Source organism: Amblyomma americanum, chromosome 4 (genome assembly GCF_052857255.1).
Source record: "Amblyomma americanum isolate KBUSLIRL-KWMA chromosome 4, ASM5285725v1, whole genome shotgun sequence".
NCBI classification, from domain to species: Eukaryota; Metazoa; Arthropoda; class Arachnida; order Ixodida; family Ixodidae; genus Amblyomma; species Amblyomma americanum.
Window position 1 is genome coordinate 136,107,283 of NC_135500.1, and position 24,700 is coordinate 136,131,982.

The following is a 24,700-nucleotide window of genomic DNA, read 5'->3' on the forward strand; positions in this document are numbered from 1 at the left end:
CACTGACATCGCACAGCACACTGGCGCCTTAGCGTTTTTCCTCCATAAAAACGTAGCCGCCGCGCCCGGGTTCGAACCCGACCGCGGCGGCTGCGTTTTTATGGAGGAAAAACGCTAAGGCGCCCGTGTGCTGTGCGATGTCAGTGCACGTTAAAGATCCCCAGGTGGTCGAAATTATTCCGGAGCCCTCCACTACGGCACTTCTCTCTTCCTTTCTTCTTTCACTCCCTCCTTTATCCCTTCCCTTACGGCGCGGTTCAGGTGTCCAACGATATATGAGACAGATACTGCGTCATTTCCTTTCCCCAAAAAACCAATTATTATTATACAGTGAAACTTACGCAAGCAGTTAGAGAGTGCGTAATAACTTGCACGTGATATTCTGTACCCAGTAGTTAGCCTTGTAATAGTGGCACAGCCTCGAAGCAATGTGTTAGGAAGGTTGCGCTCTGGTTGCAACGTTATACACATAGAAAAACAAACTGCGCACTGAACATGATGCGGCTGAAGAACGCCATACTCTGAGAAACCGAGCACTCCTTTTAGAGCTGATCGTGTGCTATATTCACGTCATACATACAACACAGGGCCGGTCGTCCAAAACACTTCGCACGGGACATTACTTGTCTTTCAACTTCTACTGCCTTTTAGTGCGTGCCACATTAGCGCCGCAAACGGGGCGCCCCCCCCCCCCCTTTTTTTGCCGAGGACGTTGCGTCGGTATTTGCTGTGTAATACATCCCGTTATCCTTCTTCTGTTGAGTGCAAGGAGGCACTGACCAATATCTGTAAAAAACAAATATTTTTTATCATCGTGCTAGTCATTTCCATACCGCTGAAAATTTGCTTGTACTGAAAATTTCTTCGTCGCAAGTTAGGTGTGTGCTATACTATACCAGCCAGGCAAGTCCTTAGCATCGAATCTTCTGTCCCACTTTACAACTGCCGACTCGATGGCGGTCTCGGTGCGTAGAACGCTCCAGGAACCACTTCACAAAGAGAGCTTCCTCAAGAAAAGTCTAAGTCCGCCTTTTAGGAAAAAAAGAAGAGATATTCCAGGAGAAGAAGAAAAGAACAAAGCGGAACGCTCATCCTGCACGAAACAACCTGCACACAGGAGACACGAAAACGAGAAGGAGGTCTCCGGAAGGCGCGGAATGTCGCACGATCAACGGCTACCTTTTTTTTTTTCGCTCAATCGGCCATCGGCGTCTCCGAGAGGAACAGCGCGGCTAATTCGCGAGCAGCTGCCGGGCCCACCGGCGAGCGTCAAAGTAATCATGAGCCCGAAGATGGTCGATCGGCAGCTGGAGGAGAGGAGGCCCGCCGCGGCTCACGCTCTGCCAGGCGGCCGTATTTTCTCGCATCTGAGCAGTGGCGGCCCATCAGCCAGGAAGAGACCCTCCGCCACCTCCAAGAGCGAGGAGGAGGTTCCACAGACTCGCGCGAGAGCCCCGGAGCCTCCTCCGCCCCCGCTATAAAAGAGAATCGCCGGCCGGACGCAAGCCCACGGTGGACTCCTCTTCACAAAGCGCAGGTGAGTGCCACTGCTTTAGAAAGATGTATCTTGCACAAACAAAAAAGAAGCCCACAGAAGTGTTAAATATGTTCTTCCTGGCCAGTTGTTGCGCGCAGGGACATTGGCAGATCATGAGATACAGAATGATCACGGCGGCGTATTTGCGCATTCAGGCGTGTCTCAAACGGTGGCGTTGACGGGATGACCTAGAGGCTTTCGATCTGCGGAATATACTTGCCACCTAGAGGCTTTCGATCCGCGGAATATACTTGCCAGTAGCGAGAGATGTCCCTTGATGGAATGTTCCTTATAATATCGCGGAACTTTGCCAGTCTTCTCGATGTATGATAGACTGAAGGTCGTCACACATGCCGTAACTCAGGCGAGGAAGGGTGCCGGCACGGGCTGGAAAATGTAGTGCTGGCCCCGTGATAACATGCGGAGTTCTTCTGGAGCCGTTAGGTATCCTTGTCTGCACATCCGTTACCGAGCGGCATTGGGGTCCGAAGGGTCGCAATCAATCTCGTGGTTACGGGGTCACCGCTCTTATTGAAGACATGAAGAAAGCGCAATAAATGCGCTTGTTCGGATTTATAGAGCGCGTGGTAAATGTAGGCTGGCGAAAGCACATTCCTAGCTGCCGACAGTGCATTCGAAACAAGTGGTTGTCGCTAAAGTAGCTGCCTTCAAAGAGACGGAGTTCTGAAACCGCACTCTTCTTGGACTGCAGCCGCCAGAGCCGTAGTATACAGCACGTAAGTCTCACGTCGTTAGTCTTGTTCTCCAGGAGCACGTGTTAGGGTGCACGTTGTGTCGAAGAGCATCCATGAAGTCCTAGGCAAAGGCGGTTCCGTCACCTGCCCTGCAGTCCTAGAAGAAAGGAGCAGCGACTGTACAGTGGGGACGGCGCCTTCTCTTCTGCAAAAGGGAAGGAAGATGGGAATGTCGAGGCCTCCCGCATTTGTAGGCGGAATTCGGATTTAGCGGCAGAGCAGGTTAGGCTTAGCGATACCAACCAGGATGAAGCACGCGTCTTTCGGCTTAAGACGAGCCGCCAAAAGACGTGTCGTGCGTCGCGGCGCCCCTTAACAGCCTGTCAACCCGCATATTCCGAGCAGGCACAGCCAGTGGGTGGCCTTCCTTTCGTTTGTTTGCCTACCGACATAAATCTCGCACGAATCGAACGTGTCGCGCGAGGCAAGCGCCCTGTCGCGACAGGCGACGCTGTCATGCTCCGCTCGAAGCCTCATGAGAGCCCCACGTAGCTGTTCGAGAGGGGGGAGAGAAGCTTGGTTCGAAAGCCTTCGGGGAAGCCGTAAAATGTCGCCTTCTTTGATGGTGCCTGAGCCGGGGATAGCTGGAGCGCTCAGCGGCGCGACAGGCGTCCCCGCCGGGGAGGATTGGCCGCGGCATCGACGTCTCTAGGTGGAGTTCATTAGAGCGACCATTGAACGGGGGCAACTGCCGGAAAGCTGTCATGGCTGCTTGGCCATATATTTGCGGGCCGTTGGCCGATAAATAAAGCGCGCTTGATAAAAGGACCTTTTCGGACAATCCGCCCGCCCGCACGCTGAGCTGGCGGAGCTTCCGGCCTTAGCCGTCAGGTTCCCGATTGGCGCGCGTTAGTCTTGGCTAAGGCTTCGGGCGGGGTCTTTCCTGCCGCGATCAGAGCGGCGAGCAGAAGCGGCCGCGCCGCGCGTGAGTATTGGCGGGGCACTGCGCATGCACGCGGACCTCCGGTGGATCGAAGTGCGAACGGAATGTCGCTGTGTAGTTGTAAGGAACTGGCACGTTACTCTTCAGTTTTTATATGCCAAATTGAAATTCGGGGTTGAAAGCAAGCTGTTTAGTTTAAATGGAACAGTCCTAATGAGCATAAAGACGAAATTCATGAATTAGTGGCTTTAGTTTGCCCCCATTTATTTTCTTGCTCATATCGGCTATGCGATATGAATTACGTATTTAGCCGTTTTAGCAAAATGATGTCACGTGTACTCTCCTTTGCCTCATTCAGTGAGCTGGTATCTGTAAGTCTGACCGGTATTAATAGCCTACCTTGAGCTCGAACGTTACCTAAAATTAGGAAAAGTGGCCCCCTAGGTGTCTTGTTGTGTAGCCATTTAGGTATTGATAAGTCATTAGAAATGTGCAAAACACAATTAGCATACTGGAGCTGATCCTGACTCCCTGAAGGTTCAATGACGTGAGGTTAGTTTGAAACGGGAGAATACTTATTAAGAACTTACAATCAACATCAAATGAAGCCAAGAAAACTTTGTCTTAAGGAAAACTAATGCTAGTGCCTTGATTTTCTCTTGGATGGCGCAGATAGCATTGCGTGGCAATTTTATTAGCCAAGTCTGTATTTCTTCTGTACAACCGAATATTTTCGTCTTGTTTGACGTCTCAGTTATCTTGTTAGTGTCACATTTGACGCCGACGGTACACAGCCATTGGTTAGGCTGTCGAGGGCGGATTGAAGTAGAAGGGGTTGGATGATAGATGATGTGGATAGAGAATTTTCTTCCAGGAAGGCACATTGGCCGCCGCATTTTTTGACGAAGAAATGTTTCAAAAATTCATTGTGCAAAGCATAACCATCCCGCCACATCCAACCGTCCCTCACAGAGATACCCGTAGATTGGTTCCTTGTCGGTTAGCTCCTAATCTCTAAGCAACAGATACCCATTTAATGTCAGATAATGCGATTATTTTTTGATGCGTACATTCTAGGGTAAACTCAGAGGGAAACAAATGACGTATGTTGTTACCTAGTGTCACATGAGCAGAAGTTACTATGCAGCGAACTCATGTGGAAAACCAGCTAGCCGCATACTGCTGACTCCATCTGGCGTATCGCCGTGTGATGGCCCTACGTGGATATACTATTCTTGAGAGGCAGAGGCCTTGAACATAATCATACTAGATTGCGATTTGTGCGAGTAGGTGAAATTTCTCGCATTTTTCTTTCTTGAGGAGGAGGGAAGAAAGCTTCGCAAAGCCGTGCACGGGCTTGTGTTGGGGTTGACGGACACTAAGCGGTTACATGCGCGTATTCCTTGTGTGATAACTTTTTGACGAACACAGGGCACCTTTTCTTGCAGTGAACGGTGAGGGCCGGCTCCCTATGCCCGACCAGCACCAGCGCTCGCAACACGAAGATGCTGGCTCGCCTGCTGCCGCCCGTAGTGCTGGTGCTGTTGGCAGCCAGCAAGAGCGGCCACTGTCTCGTTCCCTGCCCCGAGTACTGCACCAGCTCTTTCGCCGTACTTAGGCCGGGCGGCGGGCAGATAAAATGGATCCAAGGACCAGACGCGACCAGCGTGCTCAAGATCATCAAATCCATCACAATGCCCGGCCAGTCGACGACGGTTGTCACGATACGTATCAACGGCGTAGACGTTTCCGTCCCTTCTTTCGCCAAGCCCATGATCATAGAGATACTGAAGAGACACCCTGATCTCTCTAAAATTATAATCGAGTTATTGCAAAGAAGGACACCCGGCTTTCCATCTCAGGATGTGCCGGCAGGTCGCATCCCTCAACCATTTACAACGCCACCCGGCATCGACGTTCGTCCAGGGCCTAACTTCCCCATGGAACTGGAGCCTGGGAATCCGATGCCCCAACCAGTGCCTGACGACTCCTTCTACGTGCGACGAACTCCCGGCATCATCCTGCCTACCGCGGTCGCTCCAATAGAAACGCCTATGGGCGTCTATCCGGAGCCCAGCAGTCGCTTCACTCCTCCAGACATTATGAGCCCCTTTCCAGTCATGCCAGATAATACGCCATTCGTCGCACCTGACATTTTATCCTACCTGGAGTTGCTGGCAAGAAATCCCGACTACTTCGTTCCCATCTACAACATCCTTATTAACAAAGGGGTCCGGTTTCCGGATGTCAACAAGCCTATCACATATGTTATCGTTAATGGCCGCAGGATCAATCTTCCCAGAGAAGTCAGAGTCCTGTTCACAGTGCGGATCAATGGCCAGCCATTTGTATTACCGAGGGATGCTCCGAGACTTGTGTCCTTTATTTCCCAGCATCCTAATCAGCTGACCACCATTGTGACCATTCTGCGACAATTCGGCGCTGTTGTGAAGAGGAACCCTGATGGGCGGGTGACGGCCTTCATCTTATTTGGAAAGACGTACCCGCTGCCGAGCCCGGTCACGACGCAGATCATCGTAAACGGTCGCCGTTTCACGTTGCCCCAAGACCTTCCGTCTCTGATTGCCACCGTCCAGAGTAATCCGCAGGCGTTCCACAAAATCTTGCCTATTCTGATATCATTTGGCGCGCGCCCCCAGAAATCTCCAACCGGCGAGATAACCACTGTTATCATCAACGGCCGATCGTTTCCTGTACGTTCCGTGGCGCCACTGAGGGTTACCATCAGCGGACGGACTTACACGATTCCTGCAGACCTTGACTTGATTCTCAAGCAACCCGGCAGTCTGGTCGTTGGAGAGCTGATCAGTGCGCTGCAAAAGTTGCACATTCCAGTGAATGTAGATAAGGATACCGGCAATGTGATTGGCATTGTTATGGACGGAGTGCCTATTCCATTCCCTGTCATTGTTCGCCTGCGTGTCAACGTTGGTGGGAAAGTGTACCGCATACCAAATGATCTCCCCGCCCTGGTCACATATCTCGAGCAGCACGGCATGCCCGCCCGAGTGTTGTCCTTCCTGTATAACTATTACGGCATCATTCCAGTGAGGGACAGCAACAACGTTGTGATCGCAATATCTTTCAATGACCGCCGGTACCCAGTGAGACGTCAGCCCGAAACCACCGTCAACATTGGGGGCAACCAGTTTGTGCTGCCTAGAGACACACGAAAGCTTCTGAGCATACTGGTGAATCATAAGGTTCCCATTGAAGAGTTCCTGCTCGTCATTCAGAAGGCGGGCTACAGGCTTATCCCAGGACCCGACGGCACTCTTCACAGCGTCCAAAAAGGGTTCGACGTGGTGAACCTGCCGGTGAACGTGCGTCTCGTTGTGACCATAAACGGTGCCCGTTACAGGGTGCCCAACGATCTACCTCGCATTATTCAGGTTTTCAGGCGACTCGGGAATCCCGGACTGATTGAACAAGTGCTCACCAGCCTCAGAAAGATTGGAGTGATTGTTCAACGAGACGGCGGTCAGACCATCCTCATCTTCAATGGTCAGCGCTTCAGCTTCCCATATACACCCCGAACAGGTGGGGATATGGTCGGACCTTCTACCGGCACAGTGACTATTCGCGTCAACTTCAATGGTCGCTCGTTCACTCTTCCTGACCAGCTCGGGGAAATGATGACTGTGGTGCGCTCCAGCGGACCGACGGCCACACAGCTCCTCATCAAGATCCTGAGCTCTCAGGGCATAACGGTGAACATGTCACCCGACGGTACGGACATCATCGCGATCATCATCCAGGGACAAGTCTACCCCGTACCGGGATCCGGCGGGACACCCGGTTGGCGCGGTGGGTCAGCTGGCGGCCAGAACATACAAGTTATCATCCGTGGTCGGACGTTCATGATTCCCCGGGACATCGGCATCCTGCGCCGATCGCTGCCGGGTTTTCAATACGGCGAGCTCATCGTAGCCCTGCATCGTGCCGGAGCCATGCTAGAAGTGGACCAGCGAGGGAATTTCTACGGCATGCGCGTTCGCGGCCGCCTGATAAAATTCGCCGTCATCTTCCGGGTGAACGTGATGCTGGACAAGAGTGGTCGCCAGTACCGCGTGCCACTGGACCTGGCCGAGCTGGCGCAGGGACTGTCCAGCGGTCAGAGATGGAACTGGAGGGTGGTCCGGAAGGTGCTTTACAATTCGGGTATCGAGGTACGGGGCGGCACGGTGGGCGCTCCCCGCGCCATTGGATTCCAGGGCAAGTTCTTCGAACTGCGACACGTCGTCCGCGGCTAAAGGTCCGACGTGCTTTTGTGTCCCCTTCCACATACGTAGGTACAGCAGTACTACCAGTACTCTCGAGTGCGCGGCGTTGCCGTGCCCTTCCGCGCTTGTTAATAAATAAAACGCACAGTCTGCTTAGATTTGCCATGCAGTGTTTGACGCATTGCTGCGCGCCGCTGTCTGGGCTAATGGCTGACGGAATCTTCGTGGTGTGGAAAAGAAAAATGCTGATAACATTTCAGCGCGACTTCAAGTACTGGTGTCGTTCGTGGGAAAAAGTGTCGCATCGGCAAACCGACTCGGTGAAGGGTATACCGACAAGTGCAAAAATTCAAGTACAATAGCCGAGATCAAAACGGAGTAGTAAAAGAATCCTAATCCGACCCTAACTGCCTGCGATCGAAGTGTCGGCGTGGAGGATGATAAAAATTAAATGCTCGAACGAAAGGAATCGCTATTTGACGGAGCCCAAGTTACGCAGTTTGTCAAAAATGGGTTTCACTATGCCTACGAACCGCTAGAAGTTACTTGCGCGCTTTCTGGACACTCATAACGATATCATGTTGTTAGGCACATTTTTTTTTCTGGTGTTGTGTTCCATGTTTTTGCTCAAGCCGAATTTACCATTCGCGCCTTCCCCTTTGCGAGAAGCTAACGAATGACCTGGTGGTTTGGATTTGGCGTTAAGACCAGCAATTTCAGACACAAATTTTGAACATTACAAAATTGCAAGATATTTTTACGGTAATATTGAAGGTAATGGTCCATTCTTGTGATATGTAGCAAAACATTTCTTTTAAAGTGTTTCTATCAGTCGCCTCTAACAGTTAAGACTCCAATATAAACCCAATGGGGAACGCTTTTGACGATAGCAAAAACGTGAATAGAAAAAAATTCAAGACATCCGCTGGGTGATTTATAGATATATTGATTGTTATAGTGAAATCTTACATTATACGAAAAAATTGCGTTCATAAATGGTTTCCCGCTCAAAAAATGCTTTTGTCCAGAATTGCTGCGTATGTTGCCTGCGTCGCCTACACGACATCAGCCCTTGCATCTTTCAGATGTCATCTCCACTGAGAGATATGCCGACTGTGCGAGGTCGCTTGCACGGGCACGAGACATGTCAACTTCGTTTTCTAGCAGATACGAAGTACATCGTTGCGCAATGTTGTACTGTAATACACTACATCCCGAATCTTAACAACACGTTGGCGTCCGTTTCGGCAGTAATGTGCAGTATGCGATTTGGTCCAACCATCTCCAGCATACCTCAGACACTCCGCAATCATGCAGTTCTTGAGAGAAGCAAGTCGTTCCAGACGGACAGATGAACGGCACAAGGCAGATTGTTCCCTTGGCTCGCTCACACAGCACGAATTGGTGAAGAGGATGTTTCGATCTCAGCATGAAGAAGACTGAAATAAAACGAGTGAAGTGTTTTCTAAGCACAGAACCGAGGCGCTCTTGGGATAGGTAGGCACACGCAAGTGCTACTCCTCTTTTTGCTTTTGTTCTGCATATAACCACATTATTAATTCTCTATAAACCACTTCAAGATGCATGAAACTTCATACGACTTCATACTGAATACGGAATACCGCTCATTAGCTAGCGGAATATGATAGCGAGTGCGCCCACCGGAGCTTCAATAGGAAATTTCTGATATCGGGTTCTCACAAAGCTCCAGGCATGCTCAACCTAGAGATGCGCTTGTCCTGATTCCACCCGCTTTTCGGTTCTTTAGCTTAGGTGTGTGTGTCAAAGAGCACTCATGACAAAGAATTTTTATCCCCGCAAACTTCTGCGCTCGCTTCGCTTTACCTTTCGGTGCTCCAAAACTTCTAGGTGGACCTCCTCCAAGTAAGTGCTGCCACTGCAAGACGAGCTAATATTACTTACAATTACAATAGTTAATTGGGAGTCACAATGCCTTGTATACGTATGAAAGATGTTCCTGAGCATGACTTTAATTTCATTCCAATTCAAGGCGTCGGTTGTCCACCACTGCGCTTACGGGTGCAAGTTTGTTAATTTTCTATTGCCAGAACAACCAAACAGCATGAGGGAAGGATGACCGGACAGAAATGTTGTTCAGGCATAAAACAAAAACATCAAATGGCACAAGTTCCTTGTTAATCGTGCCCTCCTTCTTCAGTACTTGGTCAGTTGCTATAGCGTAGGATGTGCGTGTGTTTGTAGTTTAGGCATTGCTGGGGTCGTCAGACTAGCACGTCCTTAGAAGCAGGTTTTTCGCACGATAATTCTGCACTGACCATGTGAATGACGCCCGCTGTGATTGTGACATGACAGTCGCATAGGGTGCCTTATTACACATGCGTGTCTTAAACTGATGGGTCCAACGGCAATGTTTTTGCGACGACTAGGTCTCGCAATAAAAAAATGTAGTGACGCATTCGCTGAATCGGAGTTGAAGAGGGTAACGAGGACATTTTCTGGCACGGAATCTATGTGATGCACCATTCTGCTTTACAGTCCGAAAGGATCGAGGTTGCAGGCGATTTCAGCCACAAAGATTAGAATTGAATGGCCTTCGCTCTTTTTTACATTTTCACATCAAAAGAATTCTGAATGGTCCGCAGAAAACAAACAACAGAATCAAAAGATGATCCCAGCGACACTTACACTGCCTAACGGTAATTCGCACTACAGGTAATAGATTCTCCAAAGAAAAAACAAGAACCAAGTAGGAATCAACTAAAAACTGAGCAGTTACTAACACCACTGAGTTCGCGATGCATTCCAACCATATACAGCACATGGCCTATTACGACGCATACAGTATGACTAGCTTAAGAAGAACCTACCCTGCTGCCACCTAATCTGCATGTTTTTAGAGCGAGAATCTCTAACCCTCCATATGCGTGGAAGCCTGGTATTTACATGGTGCCCGTTTAATTCAGTTTGGAGTCCACACAAAGGCGCTGAGCAAATTTGGGTCACACCGCCAAGCGGTCAGTAGCGGAATATAGCTCATATTCGGTACCTGTATTCACCCCGTGTGTTCATAACCACTAACATCGTTTCGAGAGCCATTAAGCGGCAACCCATTGTGCCACTATGAAGAACGAAGTCTCAGGGAAACCTTTTAGGCCCCACCAGATGCTTACATTTATTACGCATCAGCTCGAAAAAGACCAGGGCACCTAGTTCATCCCTTTAATGCCGCGAGAGAATGGTCACCTCTAGAAATAACAATATGTCAACAAAAACAATGACGCCGGCAAGCTGATAAACGGCGATTAAATTTGATAGCACAGGAGCAGGAGCCAAACGAAAGCTGGGTATCCTACAATACAACGTTTTCAGGTTTACCTGCTCAGAGCGAACTGAAGAAAGGATCAAAATAATATAATTGAACGTCAAGAACGAAGCAAGTGCAACATGATGCACATGACGGTGACGTACCTTAAAGAGTAAGAATTACGCTCTTACAAAAGCTCGCGACTGTAGGCCTCACCCGAAGCCCGAGAAGTATTGCAGTGGCTTAAACGAGATACTCTCCTTGCCTATTCTCATTAGCGAAGACTACTTGTGATTGCGGATGCATGGGCAGATTAATTCGTTGCAATTGGCCCTGGGTCAATTATAAAGATTACTGTTGGGTTTAAAACGACAATTGTATTATATATCAAAACTGAATACAGTACTTTCTTCGGGTAAATGGCGTATAAGTCTTTAATATGACAGAACCGAAGAGTCATGTGTAATCCGGGTGCCAAGAGGAGTGGCCGTTGTCGAGATTGTGCCATGTCATGTCATGTCATTCAGAGGCCACCAATGCAGCCACAATTCATCCGATGCAGAATAAGGCTCTAAGTTTGAGATTTTCGGGTTGTGTATGGATAGCGCGACACGGGGTTGTTTAGGACCGGCCACTTACAGCCAGTCACCGATTTGCGCCAAACCTTAAAGAGAAGTGTATTATGAGGGCAACTCCAGCCCTAAGGTCTCCGTCGTGACGAATGGTACAGTCGTAAATGTCAAGTTATAAGAACCAACGCGAAATATACCTACAGCCTCACTACTTGCAGTGCAAAGAAAGCTTTTCAATAGACTTTTTTTTCAAATATTACCTTCATCATCCTTTGTTATATTTATTAGAGAAAATTAGAGATTATTAGAGAAAAGGTGAGACTAAAACTGGAAGAGGCTGGCTTATGGCTTCACCTCAGACGCCATAGAACTCTAAGGCGTTCAAGCGAAAGAACCAGTCGCATGCTGATCACTCAGCGAATATATAAGCTGACCCCACGGAGCCCAGGGCCATTATTTGAGCCATGCGTGCTCATAGCATTCTCCTCTGAGATTTTCCAACAATGAAACTCATTTATAGGATGTCCCCAGCGTACATTAAAAGGCGACAAAACCGTAGGCGCTTCTCCGCGAAATGATTTTGCCACATTTGCCCAAGCCTGCGTAAACAGCCTTCTCCTTACCGACCGTGTGGACGTGGAAAGCTTCAGTCACGACCGAGAGATGTCATTTGCGGCGTTTACGTCGGGAGAAGATGCCTAATGTAGCGACCATTATAAGAACGCTAGAAATTTTATCGTTACATATTTGGTAAAATTTGCCTCGATGCGTGCGGTAATAAACGACTGAAGAGGAAATACATTCGAATTTGTCAAGGGCCACTGCCGATGACGGGAGCTATGCCATTATAGAAGCAATAATTTGATTGTTTAACGTGGGTCACACTTTGCTCAACTAAACTGGTGACGCACTCCTCTTCTTTCATGAAAACTTTGGAAAATGTTAGGGAAAGTCCTGGAAAAACGCCTGGTTTGTAGGGTCTGTCACCGGCCACTTTAATACGTTTGTAACCGGGGGAACTGAAGGAAACGTTTCAGAGATGTCATCAAGTAAAACCCGCGTAAGATTTGGCTACTAAAGCAATACTCTCGAGAACACTGTGCGATGCTGTCCAAAATCGTCTGCGAAAGGCCTGTGTCAATAATAATAATAATAATTGGTTTTTCGGGAAAGGAAATGGCGCAGTATCTGTCTCATATATCTTTGGACACCTGAACCACGCCGTAAGGGAAAGGATAAAGGAGGGAGTGAAAGAAAGGAAGAAAGAGGTGCCGTAGTGGAGGGCTCCGGAATAATTTCGACCACCTGGGGATCTTTAACGTGAACTGACATCGCACAGCACACGGGCGCCTTAGCGTTTTTCCTCCATAAAAACGCAGCCGCCTCGGTCGGGTTCGAACCCGGGAACTCCGGATCAGTAACCTGTGTCAGTGCAAAATGCGCATCTGGCGGCGACAATGACAGGCGGCAGCGACTCTCAGAGCAGACAGAAATAAGAGTTTGAGAGGACCAATGCGTAACAGGCAGTACGCACAGAGACAGTACGAAGCAATGATGCGTAGCGAATGTGGTCCTCTATGATTGAACAGAGACCAATTCGGACACACGAGTGGCATACAATTTTGAAACTCAGGCCGATCGCCAAGGAATCATCAGACAGCCGTAAATCATTTTAGGCCGCAAAAGCGCGGACCCCTGCAGTGCGTGTATGCGAGTAATGAAGAAGGTAAGCGCAAATAGTGTTGCGACCATTTTGCTTCAAGCATAGCATCTGGGATTTCTGTAAAAAAAAAACTGAAATAAGATTAATGTCGTGCTTACGTTCAAGTATAACACGCTGCACACCTCGTTCTTAGAGGTTACTTATGCCAGAGGGTACGCACGGCAGTATCTGCGAGGGTGCATACTCAACAGTGAAGAGGCACATGCAGAAGTGTGAAGCCACCTCGTTGCAAAACTTGGATACCTCCAGTAGGTAGGTAGACACTCAGCAAGCCCCGCTAACAGCGCGCGTCTCAACAACAGATTGCAGAAAGGGCCCTCGTGTTCTTAGTGCTCCTATCATGCGGGGCACAGGATCCCACATTTATTTCCATATTCTGTATTTGTGCATAGTGTATATTACCCCATACTCCTGTCAGTTCTTACTATGGACCTCCTGCATGTTTGTAAACAAACGAGGTGGCGCTGCAGTCGCTAGAGAGCTCGTGGTAGGCAAAAGGTCGGGGAGTGGCGTCGCGGATAGGTGTTGAGCGCGGGTTTTCAAGGCTTGTGGGCGCGTTTCCAGTTTCTGCGAATCATAGCAATGGTCGATGCTTCCAACTTAGTAATTTGTTGAAGTACCCGAGCTCGCGTTGGCCACGTGCGGCCTATAAAGAGAAATAGTTTGTCACTGTATTGTATATATGGTTAGTAGTAAACATGTAGAAAGCGTTCCTGCCGTTGATTTATGCGCTAGGCATTGAATAAAACAAGTTTTGACACTCTGCACTAGCCGGAATGAATTTACTTCGGGACAATAGTGAGGGGAAGTGCTGGCCTTGTTTCGTCGGAGCAGAAGTGCGCTCATCGTCTGCTGACATATGTACGTGTCGCGCTGTGCGAAAAGTGGGGACAGCGTCGTGTCCCTGATCTCCTCTGTCTCGCTTAGCGCTGTTTTTAGCCGCATGACCACGCACCAGCCAGGCCGACTTGTCCTCTTGTTAAGCTGGTTGATTTGGTGAAAATTTTTGATTTCTAGATTTCTTTCTTAGCCCTGAAGTCTAGTTTCGTGACGAAAAATTATAGCAAAATATTGAGTACAAATTTATAAATTACGCTTTTTAGAAGTGTGGTCGTCAAAAATTGTGAGGTAATTTCTTTGATTTCAGTGCCGCATTTCTTTGACCAAAGCGAAAGCGAAGATGCCATAAACTTTAAGGTTCGTTTTGTGACCTCTCACATTTTCTGCGACTGGAGCACTCACCTTCGTAATTCGCATGAAAATCAAATGATTCCATTTGTCGCAAACTATTCCTGAGACGTCGAGGAGCGTAATAAACCTCTAGATTTTTTTCCCTACATGTGCAGTACTGTGTTAGTTATTTCTTGTAAGAAACGTTTTCATGTAACTATGCATGCATAAGTACTGATCATATAGAAAAAGAACTAATCGCGTCATCGTACAGAACAGGGCTTTATGTACCTGCTGGCATAAAAAAAACTGCGCACTATCTACTCAATTATTTGAGACCTTGGGGGGACTTGATGACGGTGTTAATTATAATTACCCAGAACTGCACCAGGTATAGCTATAAATAAAAGGAATTACTGAAACTAACGTAGGAATTTGATATTTGCACCAAGTTTAGTTACATATCGCATGCATGAATAACAAAAACACTTTTCATTGCCGCGTCCCCTCTCAATCTCGCCACGTGTCTGTTAGTAGCACGCCTGCGGCTGCTTCTTTCCAAACAAGCTTCGCGATCATGTACTACCTCATGAAACATGACACATGCATGATGCAATGAAAAAGCATATGGCGTTTAGCATACTTAAGCACACCAACGCGACCGCGCAAGATTGACACAACTTACCAGACTTCTTTCTACTCGACTGAAATAATTACGTCGTCATATCAAGAAACAGTTTCAAGTAAATATTAAATGTCATAAAATGCGCCATTAAAACATGGTGTGCTATTAACAAAAAAACGCATTCCTTGGGGGCGAGTTAACCTGTCGGCGCCCCGTGCACTCCGGCTCAAGGTGATAAGTACGTGTGCAGCTGCATATGTCTTCTTTTTTCTTGAGCAATTATCAGCCTAATATCCTGAAGTTCAGGTGAATTAACGCAGTAACTTGCATGCTATTAAGTGCATTGAGTGGTAGTGCCTATCGACTCCCAGACTTCGCGCTTTACTACCGTGGCCCAATGCCTGTTAGCCAGTTTCCGAATGCGGCATTTATGCGCGAGAAACCTAACGAGGCTAATTTAATATTTTTATGCTACTACGCGGATCCAGCAGTGACGCAGCTGGTCAATACATGCCGCTTCTGCAGTGCACAGGCTTTATGCAGCCGCCGCTAACTGCGGCAGCTGCGGTAGGCACGGGCAAGCGGAACCTGTTTTGCCTACCATGCGAAAGTCGCTGCTAACATCAGCGCCACCGCATCTTCGTGACGTCGCGGGGTGAAGGAGGTCCATAGCTCCCCCCTTTTCTTTCCTTGGGGCTCTCTGTTTTCTCCCTGTCCTTTTATTCCCGCTAGTCGCGGCTCACGTGTTTCAGGCTTCGATGGCAGATGCCGCGGCCAGCAACATCTTTTCCTTCCATTGTTATTTTATTAATAAATCGCCACTAACAACATAACAACTCGTGTTCTTTGAGTGTATGGCTTAACGAAGGAGCTTCGACTGAAAGGACATGCGCTAGCCGCACTACGCTAAGCCGGGGTCAGAGCTTCGCAAAGCAAGCGCGGGAGCTTGCGGTTCTTGAATCACAGAAACTGCCAGATTCAAAATTTCATACTCTGGTATAATGACTGCTTCGGTGCTTCAAGGTTTAACATTTCTCTACAGTGAGAAAGGTGGGTCCCCCCGTGAGCGTCATTTACTCGTGCCTTCTCTAACATTCACATGCAGACACCCACGCACGCGGGCATGTGTGTATTTGTTTCACTCACATGTGAAACCGTAAGCAGTGCACAAGGAAAGCGGCTGAGTCGGGGACAGCCCTTTTAAGCAAAGCTGCTGCCCGTGGAATACAACGTACATGTCTACGCCTCTAGTTCATGCCAAACAATTCTGGACAAAAAGATGTGTGAGCGGGAACAGTTTATGAACGCATTTTTTCATGTAATATAAGATTTGAGTAAAACACTCAACATATTCGCAGACCACCCGACGTCAGTCTTCTATTTTTTTTCCGTTATTAACGTTTTTGCTATCGTTAAAAGCGTTCCCCATTGGTTTTCTATGGCAGTCTTGACTGTTCGATGTGACTGATGAAAACAAGTTAAAAGAAAGATCTTGTTACACATCAGAAGAACGGACCATTACCTTCAATATTTCCATAAGATTATCTTACAATTTTTCAATATTCAAAACCTTTGTTCCACGACGTTGTACATGGTCTCTTGAATGTATTGAAATACGCTCAGTATGAAAGATATTGTTTGAAAAGACTCTCGCTCATCTGTTTCTTTTTTTTAATTTCTTGGTGACCCCTCTCTCCTTCTAATTTAGTGAAGGCACCGCCCTCTACCCTCGATCAGTCCCTTGACTTTAATCCGCTATGCAAGGATACTTGCAGGTTTTCGCTAGTCGGGAAAAAAAATAACTAGTCAACTCTGCCCGAAACATGGATTATCACAAAGTACAAAAACTAAGACGAAAGAAAGACACAGAGCTTGTCTCAATTGCTATGCTTGCATCGACGCAAGATGCGCATGCACGAAACAAAGATAGAACCGACATTGCACTGCTTTATGGCTCACTTCACTTTCACACACTCCTAACTCTTGTTTTTGTTCTGAAAGCAATAAACTTGCCGGATATATTTGATCTCGCCCTCTGCCACGGATTATAGCCGGGTGCTTATACACGCGTTACCGAGCTGAGCTGCATACCCATATCGGGTAGTGTCGTGACTGCACTTGTGAATCCCCAACTTGGCCAAGCTTCTACGCAGCAAACGCTGGCTCTGGCTGATAATCCCCTTAAACTGGCTGCACGACACTGACAGATTTTTAACAAAAGCTGTTAAGTTCGTGAAATCGCGGACCTTGGCGACAGCAAGAGATTTCACTGATACTGCCTTATTTTGCTGCTCTACATAATCGCGAAGAAACAGAGAATGCCTCTCGCCTGTCTCCTTCCGACCGCCGTTAAACTTCGAAACTAAAAAAAAAAACAATTGTTCAGTCGTCACTGCTGCTTGGTCGTATTTTTACTGTAAGACTGTGAGAAAGGTGGATACTGTGAGTTTTGGGTTAATGCTCTTTGTGAAAACCTTTAGCACGACAGGAGTCCAAAGGGATTTTAACGGGGGTCAGTAGAGAAGATTACTCTCCCCGTCTTCTCAAAATTCACCTGTTGCCCCGAGAAACTGGATTGCTACTTCCTGTTCATAAATATTGTGCTCTGTGATGACTATGTTGGGCCAGTCGGCTGAATTTCGAGCGCACGAGGAGGTACAAGGGCGGTTGCTTCACTTATCCTTTCGATCATAAAAGCACAGGTGAAATCTGGGGGCGTACTTTCTTGCCATGATCCGATTTCCACTCATTTGGCCTTCTGTCATTGGTTGCTGATTCTAGCGTCATGGGCTGTGGGAGCAGTTGACCCACTGGTCATGACAGGAGCAGGCTCATGATGCACTCCCTTGCATCATTGAGTACCTTGCCGCATGTCCCACTGGTGGGCCGGAGGACCGGCGCCGACGCTGCCGAATGGCGGAACGCAACGAAGCGTTTTAAACGACTATCTAGCGTTATAAGCGCTAATCCAGCCTCGGCAAAAAAATAATAATAATAAGGGCCGTCACATGTGAAGCAAACAGGCCCGGCGTGACAGTGTGACTCGGTGGATCTAGATATGGTGCTAGAGTGACCATCTATAGCGGTGGCGCCGTGACAACACTTGAGATGCCGGTTCTTTGCTTTTGCTCACCCACCGGGTGCTGCTTTCGTCACATTGATGTCATGCCCAAAGTAAGTGGAAAAGAAATGGGTAGCAAAAAGACGCGTCCCCTGGCCTTCTTTCCCCAACTCTAAGCTTCCTGGTCTCCAGACCGCGCTAGGGCTGTACCCACGCCTGTTACGCTGCCGCTCTGCCACGGTGTTCGCATCTCGTCGTGAGGGGCCACATTGAGCCGCTTCTCGTGTGTCCTACTGAGCCCCTCGTGCGTTCAGCCGTACGCGCCTTCTGTTTTCTGCGACGGTGCGATCAGTTTTGGTTTCTTTAGCCGATCGCTTTTCTTAGTGACGTCATTTCGCTGATCTGCGGGTTAAAAGAGAGCGCCGCGCGCCTCCTCGTAGGAAACGCTGAGACGAGCGGGGAGCCCCGTGCAGAAACGAACGCGACCGGCGGAAGTCCTGCTCCCACGAGCCCTGTCACGTGACCCGGCGGTGTCGACGACGATGCGGTCGCCGCTGCTCGCCGCGCTGTTCGTGCTGTGGGCAGGGACCGAGACGGGCCTCTGCCTGACCCCGTGCCCGTCACACTGCACCGCGCGCTTCGGCTTCACAGACAACGGCCAGGCGTCCTTTGTGCAGGGGGTCAATGCCTCCGTCGTGATCGACACCATGCAGCAGTTGGAACGCGTCCAAGCAGGCGCCAAGATGACCGCCCTGGTGATTCAGGGAACGAAACTCCGAGTTCCAAGCAGCCTGAAGGTCACCATCCAAAGAACGGTTAAACAGCATCCTGAGCTGGCGAGGATTTTAATCGTAATTCTGAAAAAATTCAAGCCACCTAAGCTTCCGCCAGGGAAACCCGCGAAGCTAAATCCAAAGCCAAAACCGGGAAAACCAGGAATACGGCGCCCCATTCCACCCAAGATCCGCCCTGAGAAAACTCCAAAACCCAAGGGACCGCCAAAGAAACACGTTAACATTCCTTCTGGAGCAGCTACATTGAATGTTACCTTACCTATTGTTAAGCCTGCTTTCCCCGTTTATGAAGTGACGCAGCAATTGTTCCTAGCGCCAGATTTGGAGGGAATGAGCGACAGAGTGCGTTTTTGGCTGGAACTGCTTATCAACCAACCAAATTACTTCCCGGTTATCTATGGCATGCTTACCGAACTAGGTGTGAAGTTTCCGGACGTACGCGGACCGATTGAAAGTGTGGTTCTGGGTAACGGAAAGAACGTCAAGCTGCCGCATACCCTCACAATGAAGTACTCTGTGACGATCAACGGCAAGAGCTTCACACTTCCTAAGGATTCCAACAAGCTTGCAATCTACATTACGAAGCATCCTGAAAAAGTAGCTGTGATAGTCAATTACCTTGGTCACCTCGGAGCCACTTTCTCTGTGGACAAGAAAGGCATGATTAGCAGCTTCCGGTTGTTCAACGTCACCTATAAACTGCCGAAACCAGTAGGCACTCAATTACCTTTGAGAGGCCGCACGTACGTGCTTCCCAGGGACATGAAGTTGGTAATTGATGCTCTTAAGGACAAACCCGAGGACTTTTTGAAGATACAGGTTCTTATAGATGCGTTCGGCGCGAAACTCAAGAAAGGACCCGGTAACTCTATTCAGGCCATGTACAATAACAAGACTACCGGCACAATCAAGATGCCTAAGAATGTGCGCATTAAGATCAAAGACAAGTCATTTGACATTCCTGCCGAACTAAAGACAATACTCCGCCAGCGTCAGGACGTGCCCATAGGTGAACTTCTCGCCGCTCTGCAACGCGCCAAGATACTGGTGAAGGTGGACGAAGCGACCGCAGTCGTTAGGGCCATCGTCATCGACAAAGTGGAAGTGCCGTTCCCTCTCACAATCGACCTGCGCTTCAAGCTCGAAAATAACGTCTACAATATACCACGTGATCTGAAGAAACTAATCGCCTACCTCGAGGCGAAAGGGATGCCGAGCAAGGTCCTCCACATCCTCTACACCCGCTATGGCGTCATTCCGGTGCGCGACGCCGCCGGCATCGTCATCGCACTCTCCTTCAACGGAGTCGAGTACAAGGTCAAAGCCGAGAAGCCAACCACCGTGGCCTTCTTGGGCCAGAAATTCCTGCTCCCCAAGGAGAGCCAGAAGATGGTGGACTTCGTAAATTCCAAGGGCCACCCAGCCATCAAGCCTTTCTTGAAGGCGCTTCAAGTAGCCGGCTACATGTTCATTCCCGAATCAAACGGTCTACTGAGCAGTATCCAGAAGGGCGCTCAGATCATCTCCCTTGGCATGAAGATTCGAATCAGTGTTGTTTTCCAGGAAGTCAATTACAGGATGCCGTTCGATCTGCCACGCCTCGTGAAAAAAATCAAGGGCTTGAGCGCCGCGCAAAAGCAGAAAATCATGAAGCAGCTTGATGAATTCGGTGTCACGGTAACTAAGAAAGGCAAGAAATTGGTTATCGTCTTTAACAGCGTCAAGTACGAAGTTGATGACTAGTTCCAGGGGCGAGCAGCACGGCTGGGACAAAGCAATCTTCTTGACTGCGGCGAAAGTTTCTGCGACGATGACGTGTCGGAGTGCTACGCCCTTTACAGAAGACAGCTGGTGGGAAGCCCTTCTATTCTTTCAATAAAAATGGCATCAGTTGACAGCATGCTTGCATCTGGCTGTGCGAGATTTTTCAGAGACTGCATGATCAATCAAAGCCTTCCGCAGAGTGCCGTGAGCAGTGCGGCGTCACTGCGCACGGCAGGCTCCGGCACAATTTTTTTTTTCGTGAAGGCGGCTGTCGTGCTTGCAGAAGGGAGCCATAGACGAAGCGTGGCCTCTGCAGGGCGCGCAACTTCCAGGACTGGCGTAGAAGAGGCAATACCTCCGCACCGCATACCACCATACGATTGCCCTGGTCTCCTTAGTTTTGCCCCCTTGAATCCTCAGTTCTGAGTGCGATAAGTTCTGCGCTTCCTGAAAACGTTGAACCTACAGCGGTATTTACTCCCCCCCCCCCTCAACCTCTCACCCCCTCCCTGCGCTGGCGTGAGACTGCCTTGCGCGCGCATATTCTGAGAAAATTTCGGTGTTTCCGCAAGGGTACATCCACGTACGCGTTATGATAGCCACGTTGTCTCAAGACTTCGAGATGTTTCGTCCCACGTTAGCCGGATCTGGGTGTAGCTATGGCAAACGCCGGCAAAAACTAGCAAAACTAGCGCATGGGTTTAATAAGTCTACACAGTAAAATTTTGGCCGCGGAAAGTTCACCCTGATCAAATGACTTAAAGCAACGTCATCCTCTCGTATGCTCGCCGCTCGAATCGCTCGTCTTGTACGGTCAATAACGAAACAATAGCTGTGATTTATTCCCTTAAAGTTACTCTGCTAAAGGCACTGAAATTTTTTGGTTTAATGTAGCCTCTGGCTCATAAGGAGTGTCACTTTTTCTCAGAATTTCGTGCGACCGCCTTCTGCAAATGTGCTATTTACATGGTCATTCTTCTTTACAATATAAGCACATATTGGGTGAGATGTCTGAGGAGTTGGTCCTGCACTTTATTCGAGAGGTTTACGGAAGACTTCTTGCACGTTTCCAGAACGACATTTTATGCCAACTAGAGTCAACGCGAATGACAAGGAAAGATCATCCGGGTACCCGCTTTGGTCCTTTATAACGAAGTGTGTCTTGAGGTGAAAATCAATCATACCGAAAAAGACTGGCATAAAATGAGACCTTTAAACGTAAGATACTGTTGAAATTTAAGAGGGTGTCTTGCTACGAGTGCTTGGTCTTCGCTTCGAACAGCCTCGCTGCATTTCATAGACAGCAACTTCGGCTTACGATCTCCCCTAATCATTCTTCGCCTTCCTTGGACTAAATAGCTGGCATGGTAAGTGTGCCACTTTTCAAGGTCACGCTGCAAAGTAGCTGTCTTTCGCGAGTGCGCGCTCAGGCGTGCTTGCCCGGCGCGCTTACTGTGCGCCAACTTTTATTAGCACGAGTTCGGCACAGTTCGGCAGTATTGTATTAGCAGTAGTGTATCAGCCAGTGCATCAGCAGTCTATAGCAGCCTATCACGTTCTGTTATACAGCCCCTTAGTCATCATCTTCTTTTATTGCGAAAACACCACTTCACGAGCTTTAATCGGCTCACCGAATTTGTGTGAACCTTGACCTTGAAGGTGACCTTGGCAAAGCATAGCGTAGCAACAGCCCATGCAGCACTATGCTATCGCCGCAGCCGAATACGCCTAGTGTTAAACTGCGACGCACTCTGGCGCTGTGCATTGCACATCGTCATCTTCCAATTACGGCGCCAACTGTCTAACCTCGATCCGACTATAGACTTCTTATAGACTATATTGCCTTCGTATGGATATTTCTTTTTGTCTATTCATAGTGTATAGACTGTCATAGAAAAAAGTCTAAGAAAAGTCTGTGGCTAAAAATCTATGCATTGTCTATAGGCGGTGTATAGGATTTGTATTGCCAATAAACTGTTCTTTAGAGTTTTTCTATAGACAGTCTATAGAGTTTCTAGATAGAAGTCTATGGACAGTCTATAGACTGTGTAAAAAAAATTTTGTAAGGGTAATGTCGTTGACAGACGTACCGACGACCCTGCAGAGCAAAACCATGCGCCAACCAGGCTAAACATATGTTTTCTTACGCCTACTCGGTTTAGCAACGTTAGAACCCTACCACTGTTTTTCTTTCATCGCGAATGTTGACGATAGGCTATTTTTGAACGCTCAAAGCCCTGCGTCACGTGATCGCTACGAAGGAAACCAGAAGAGCTTCTCCGGAATTCGTGGTAATGGAGAAAAAATTCAAACTAGGCACAGTTTTTTCACTATGCTGTGCCCGGACTGTCACTCTTGATACAGCGTGTGAAAATGTCAATAGTTTTCATTTCTGCCCGCAGAACAGCAATAATTTCAACGTAATTGCAGAAACGGTCATTTACTACGTATGTCTCTAAGAAAGGCGAAGGTACCAGCTGCCAGAAGTTCGCGAAACCTGCCGAAAGATAATTTCATGCAAGAACTGAGCCTAACGGCCGAACCGCCTAAAATTTAGTGTAATGCTGCATTCGCAGGTGATGGAGCAGTTTTAAATTTTTCTCCTTGTTTACTGCATACGCCAGCGTATTCTCCCGAAGTTTTATTTTTATTATTAGTGTCTTATTTATTAAAATAAAAACGGACGTAAAAAGATGTTGCTAGCCGCGGCATCTGCCATCGATACCTGAAGCACCTGAGCTGAGGCTGTCGTGAGTAAAACGACAGGGAGGAGATAGTGAAGGGGAAATAAAGAGGGGAGCGATAGAGGGAAAGGATAGTCCAATTGGAGCCTGTGAGCTATGTCCGTGGTGTCTCAGCCAAAGTGCCGAGGGCTATAGCGTACAACGTTCAGTCTGCTGTTCTTGTTTTTTTTTTGCGACTTAATTAATCGACCGCGACAAAACACCGTTCTCTTAGGCACCGCAGCACCGTGTCAGACTATGACTCCATGAGACTTCTCTAAGCTATGGCCAAATGACCGCTCTTGTCATTCCTATTTGCAGTGATTGATCGGCATAGAAAAGCCTTATTAAGCGGTAAATTTATTGTCATTTGCATTCAGTAACAGTCTCAGTTAACGTCTCCAGTTTGATAGAAGAACTGTTGCAACCTGCACGCAAGAATTTAAAGTCGCAAGTCGGAGTCAAGCAAGCCTAAAGTAATTAGCATTGTTATTTCATGAGCATCTTCTGTTCGTTATAAGTACAAGCCCTACGACGTTAGCAGCGCTTAAAGTTGTCCCTATCTTTAACCCTAACACTGTGTTAGCCACCACCTGCTGCTGCGTGACGCCTTGTGTCCACGTGTTTGTTTCTTCCCTGGGAAGAACGATCGGTTCTTCTAGAAAGCAAACTTCCCTCGCAAAAGAAGCTGTTACAACTCAGCCCTCGTTTGCACTACTGGGCATCGCCAAGTTATAAGTGATTTGAATTACACAGCGCCCTTCATGAATTTCCCCCTCATAAATTCGCGCGCAAAATATTTTAAACGTCTGGCGCTGGCCATTCCGAACATGCTCGTTCTGCTTTCCCCGTTCATATCGCTTATTTCGTTCCGAACAACTTTCCTCGACGTTCTTGCATTCAGAACTGTCAGCAGTGCGAGTCTTAAAATTTGTTTTTGAACGGTGTAATGCTGAAAATGAAACGTGTCTATTTTGGCGCACACACATTTGTTTCCCGTGGCACCGTTCCAGTTCTCAGCGTCAATGTTTGCAGTTGACATCAAATAAGCGAGATGAAATTACCTCGCCCATTGCCTATTTGGGCACCGAAATGGACAATGGAAGTCGTTGATGAATGCAAACAGAGCTCTTTGCTAAGGACTCTGTGCCCACATGCGTGTCCGGCGAGAAGCTTGGGTGGTAGCGAAGACAGGGCTGCCAACCAAGCCGCCCGCCGGACACAAATGACGTGGACTCAAGGGCCTCAGCGATGGGTTCTGTTTGCATCCATCAACGAAAACGGCGTGTTTTGCATGATGGTAGCATAACAGCGAAGAGGCACAAGGTCAGGACATTGGTATGCTGCGCACACGGACAAAATAGAGTTGTTTCATTTTAACGGAGTAGAAAGTGTTGCACCTGGCTCGTAAAAGCCGAGAGGAAGTCCGGGAGGAAACGTGCGTGATAGCAAGTTTTTAGTACGGGGAACAGCGATGGAATAGTTTCCTTCTTCACGGTAAGCAGCTGTATGCGAATGGAAGCACTCAACTTTACGAAACTAAAGCAGCGATCTTCATGCCTT

The 24,700-nt window shown here is 48.3% G+C and overlaps 2 protein-coding genes across 4 annotated transcripts in view; both read left to right on the forward strand.

Moving 5' to 3' along the window:
• LOC144128398 (uncharacterized) overlaps window positions 1-24,700 on the forward strand; it is a 50,425-nt gene that overhangs the window by 3,863 nt on the left and 21,862 nt on the right. The gene's annotated exons all lie outside the window — the stretch shown is intronic.
• Window positions 1,437-7,577, forward strand: LOC144128397 (uncharacterized). 2 transcript variants are annotated; one of them, XM_077661775.1, is made up of 2 exons: window positions 1,437-1,537; window positions 4,624-7,577. In XM_077661775.1, the coding sequence occupies exon 2, from the start codon at window positions 4,681-4,683 to the stop codon at window positions 7,447-7,449; it is 2,769 nt and encodes a 922-aa protein (XP_077517901.1). In that variant the 5' UTR covers window positions 1,437-1,537; window positions 4,624-4,680; the 3' UTR covers window positions 7,450-7,577. The 2 variants fall into 2 exon arrangements, with proteins under 2 accessions (XP_077517901.1, XP_077517902.1); XM_077661776.1 differs by lacking the exon at window positions 1,437-1,537 and adding an exon at window positions 3,079-3,217.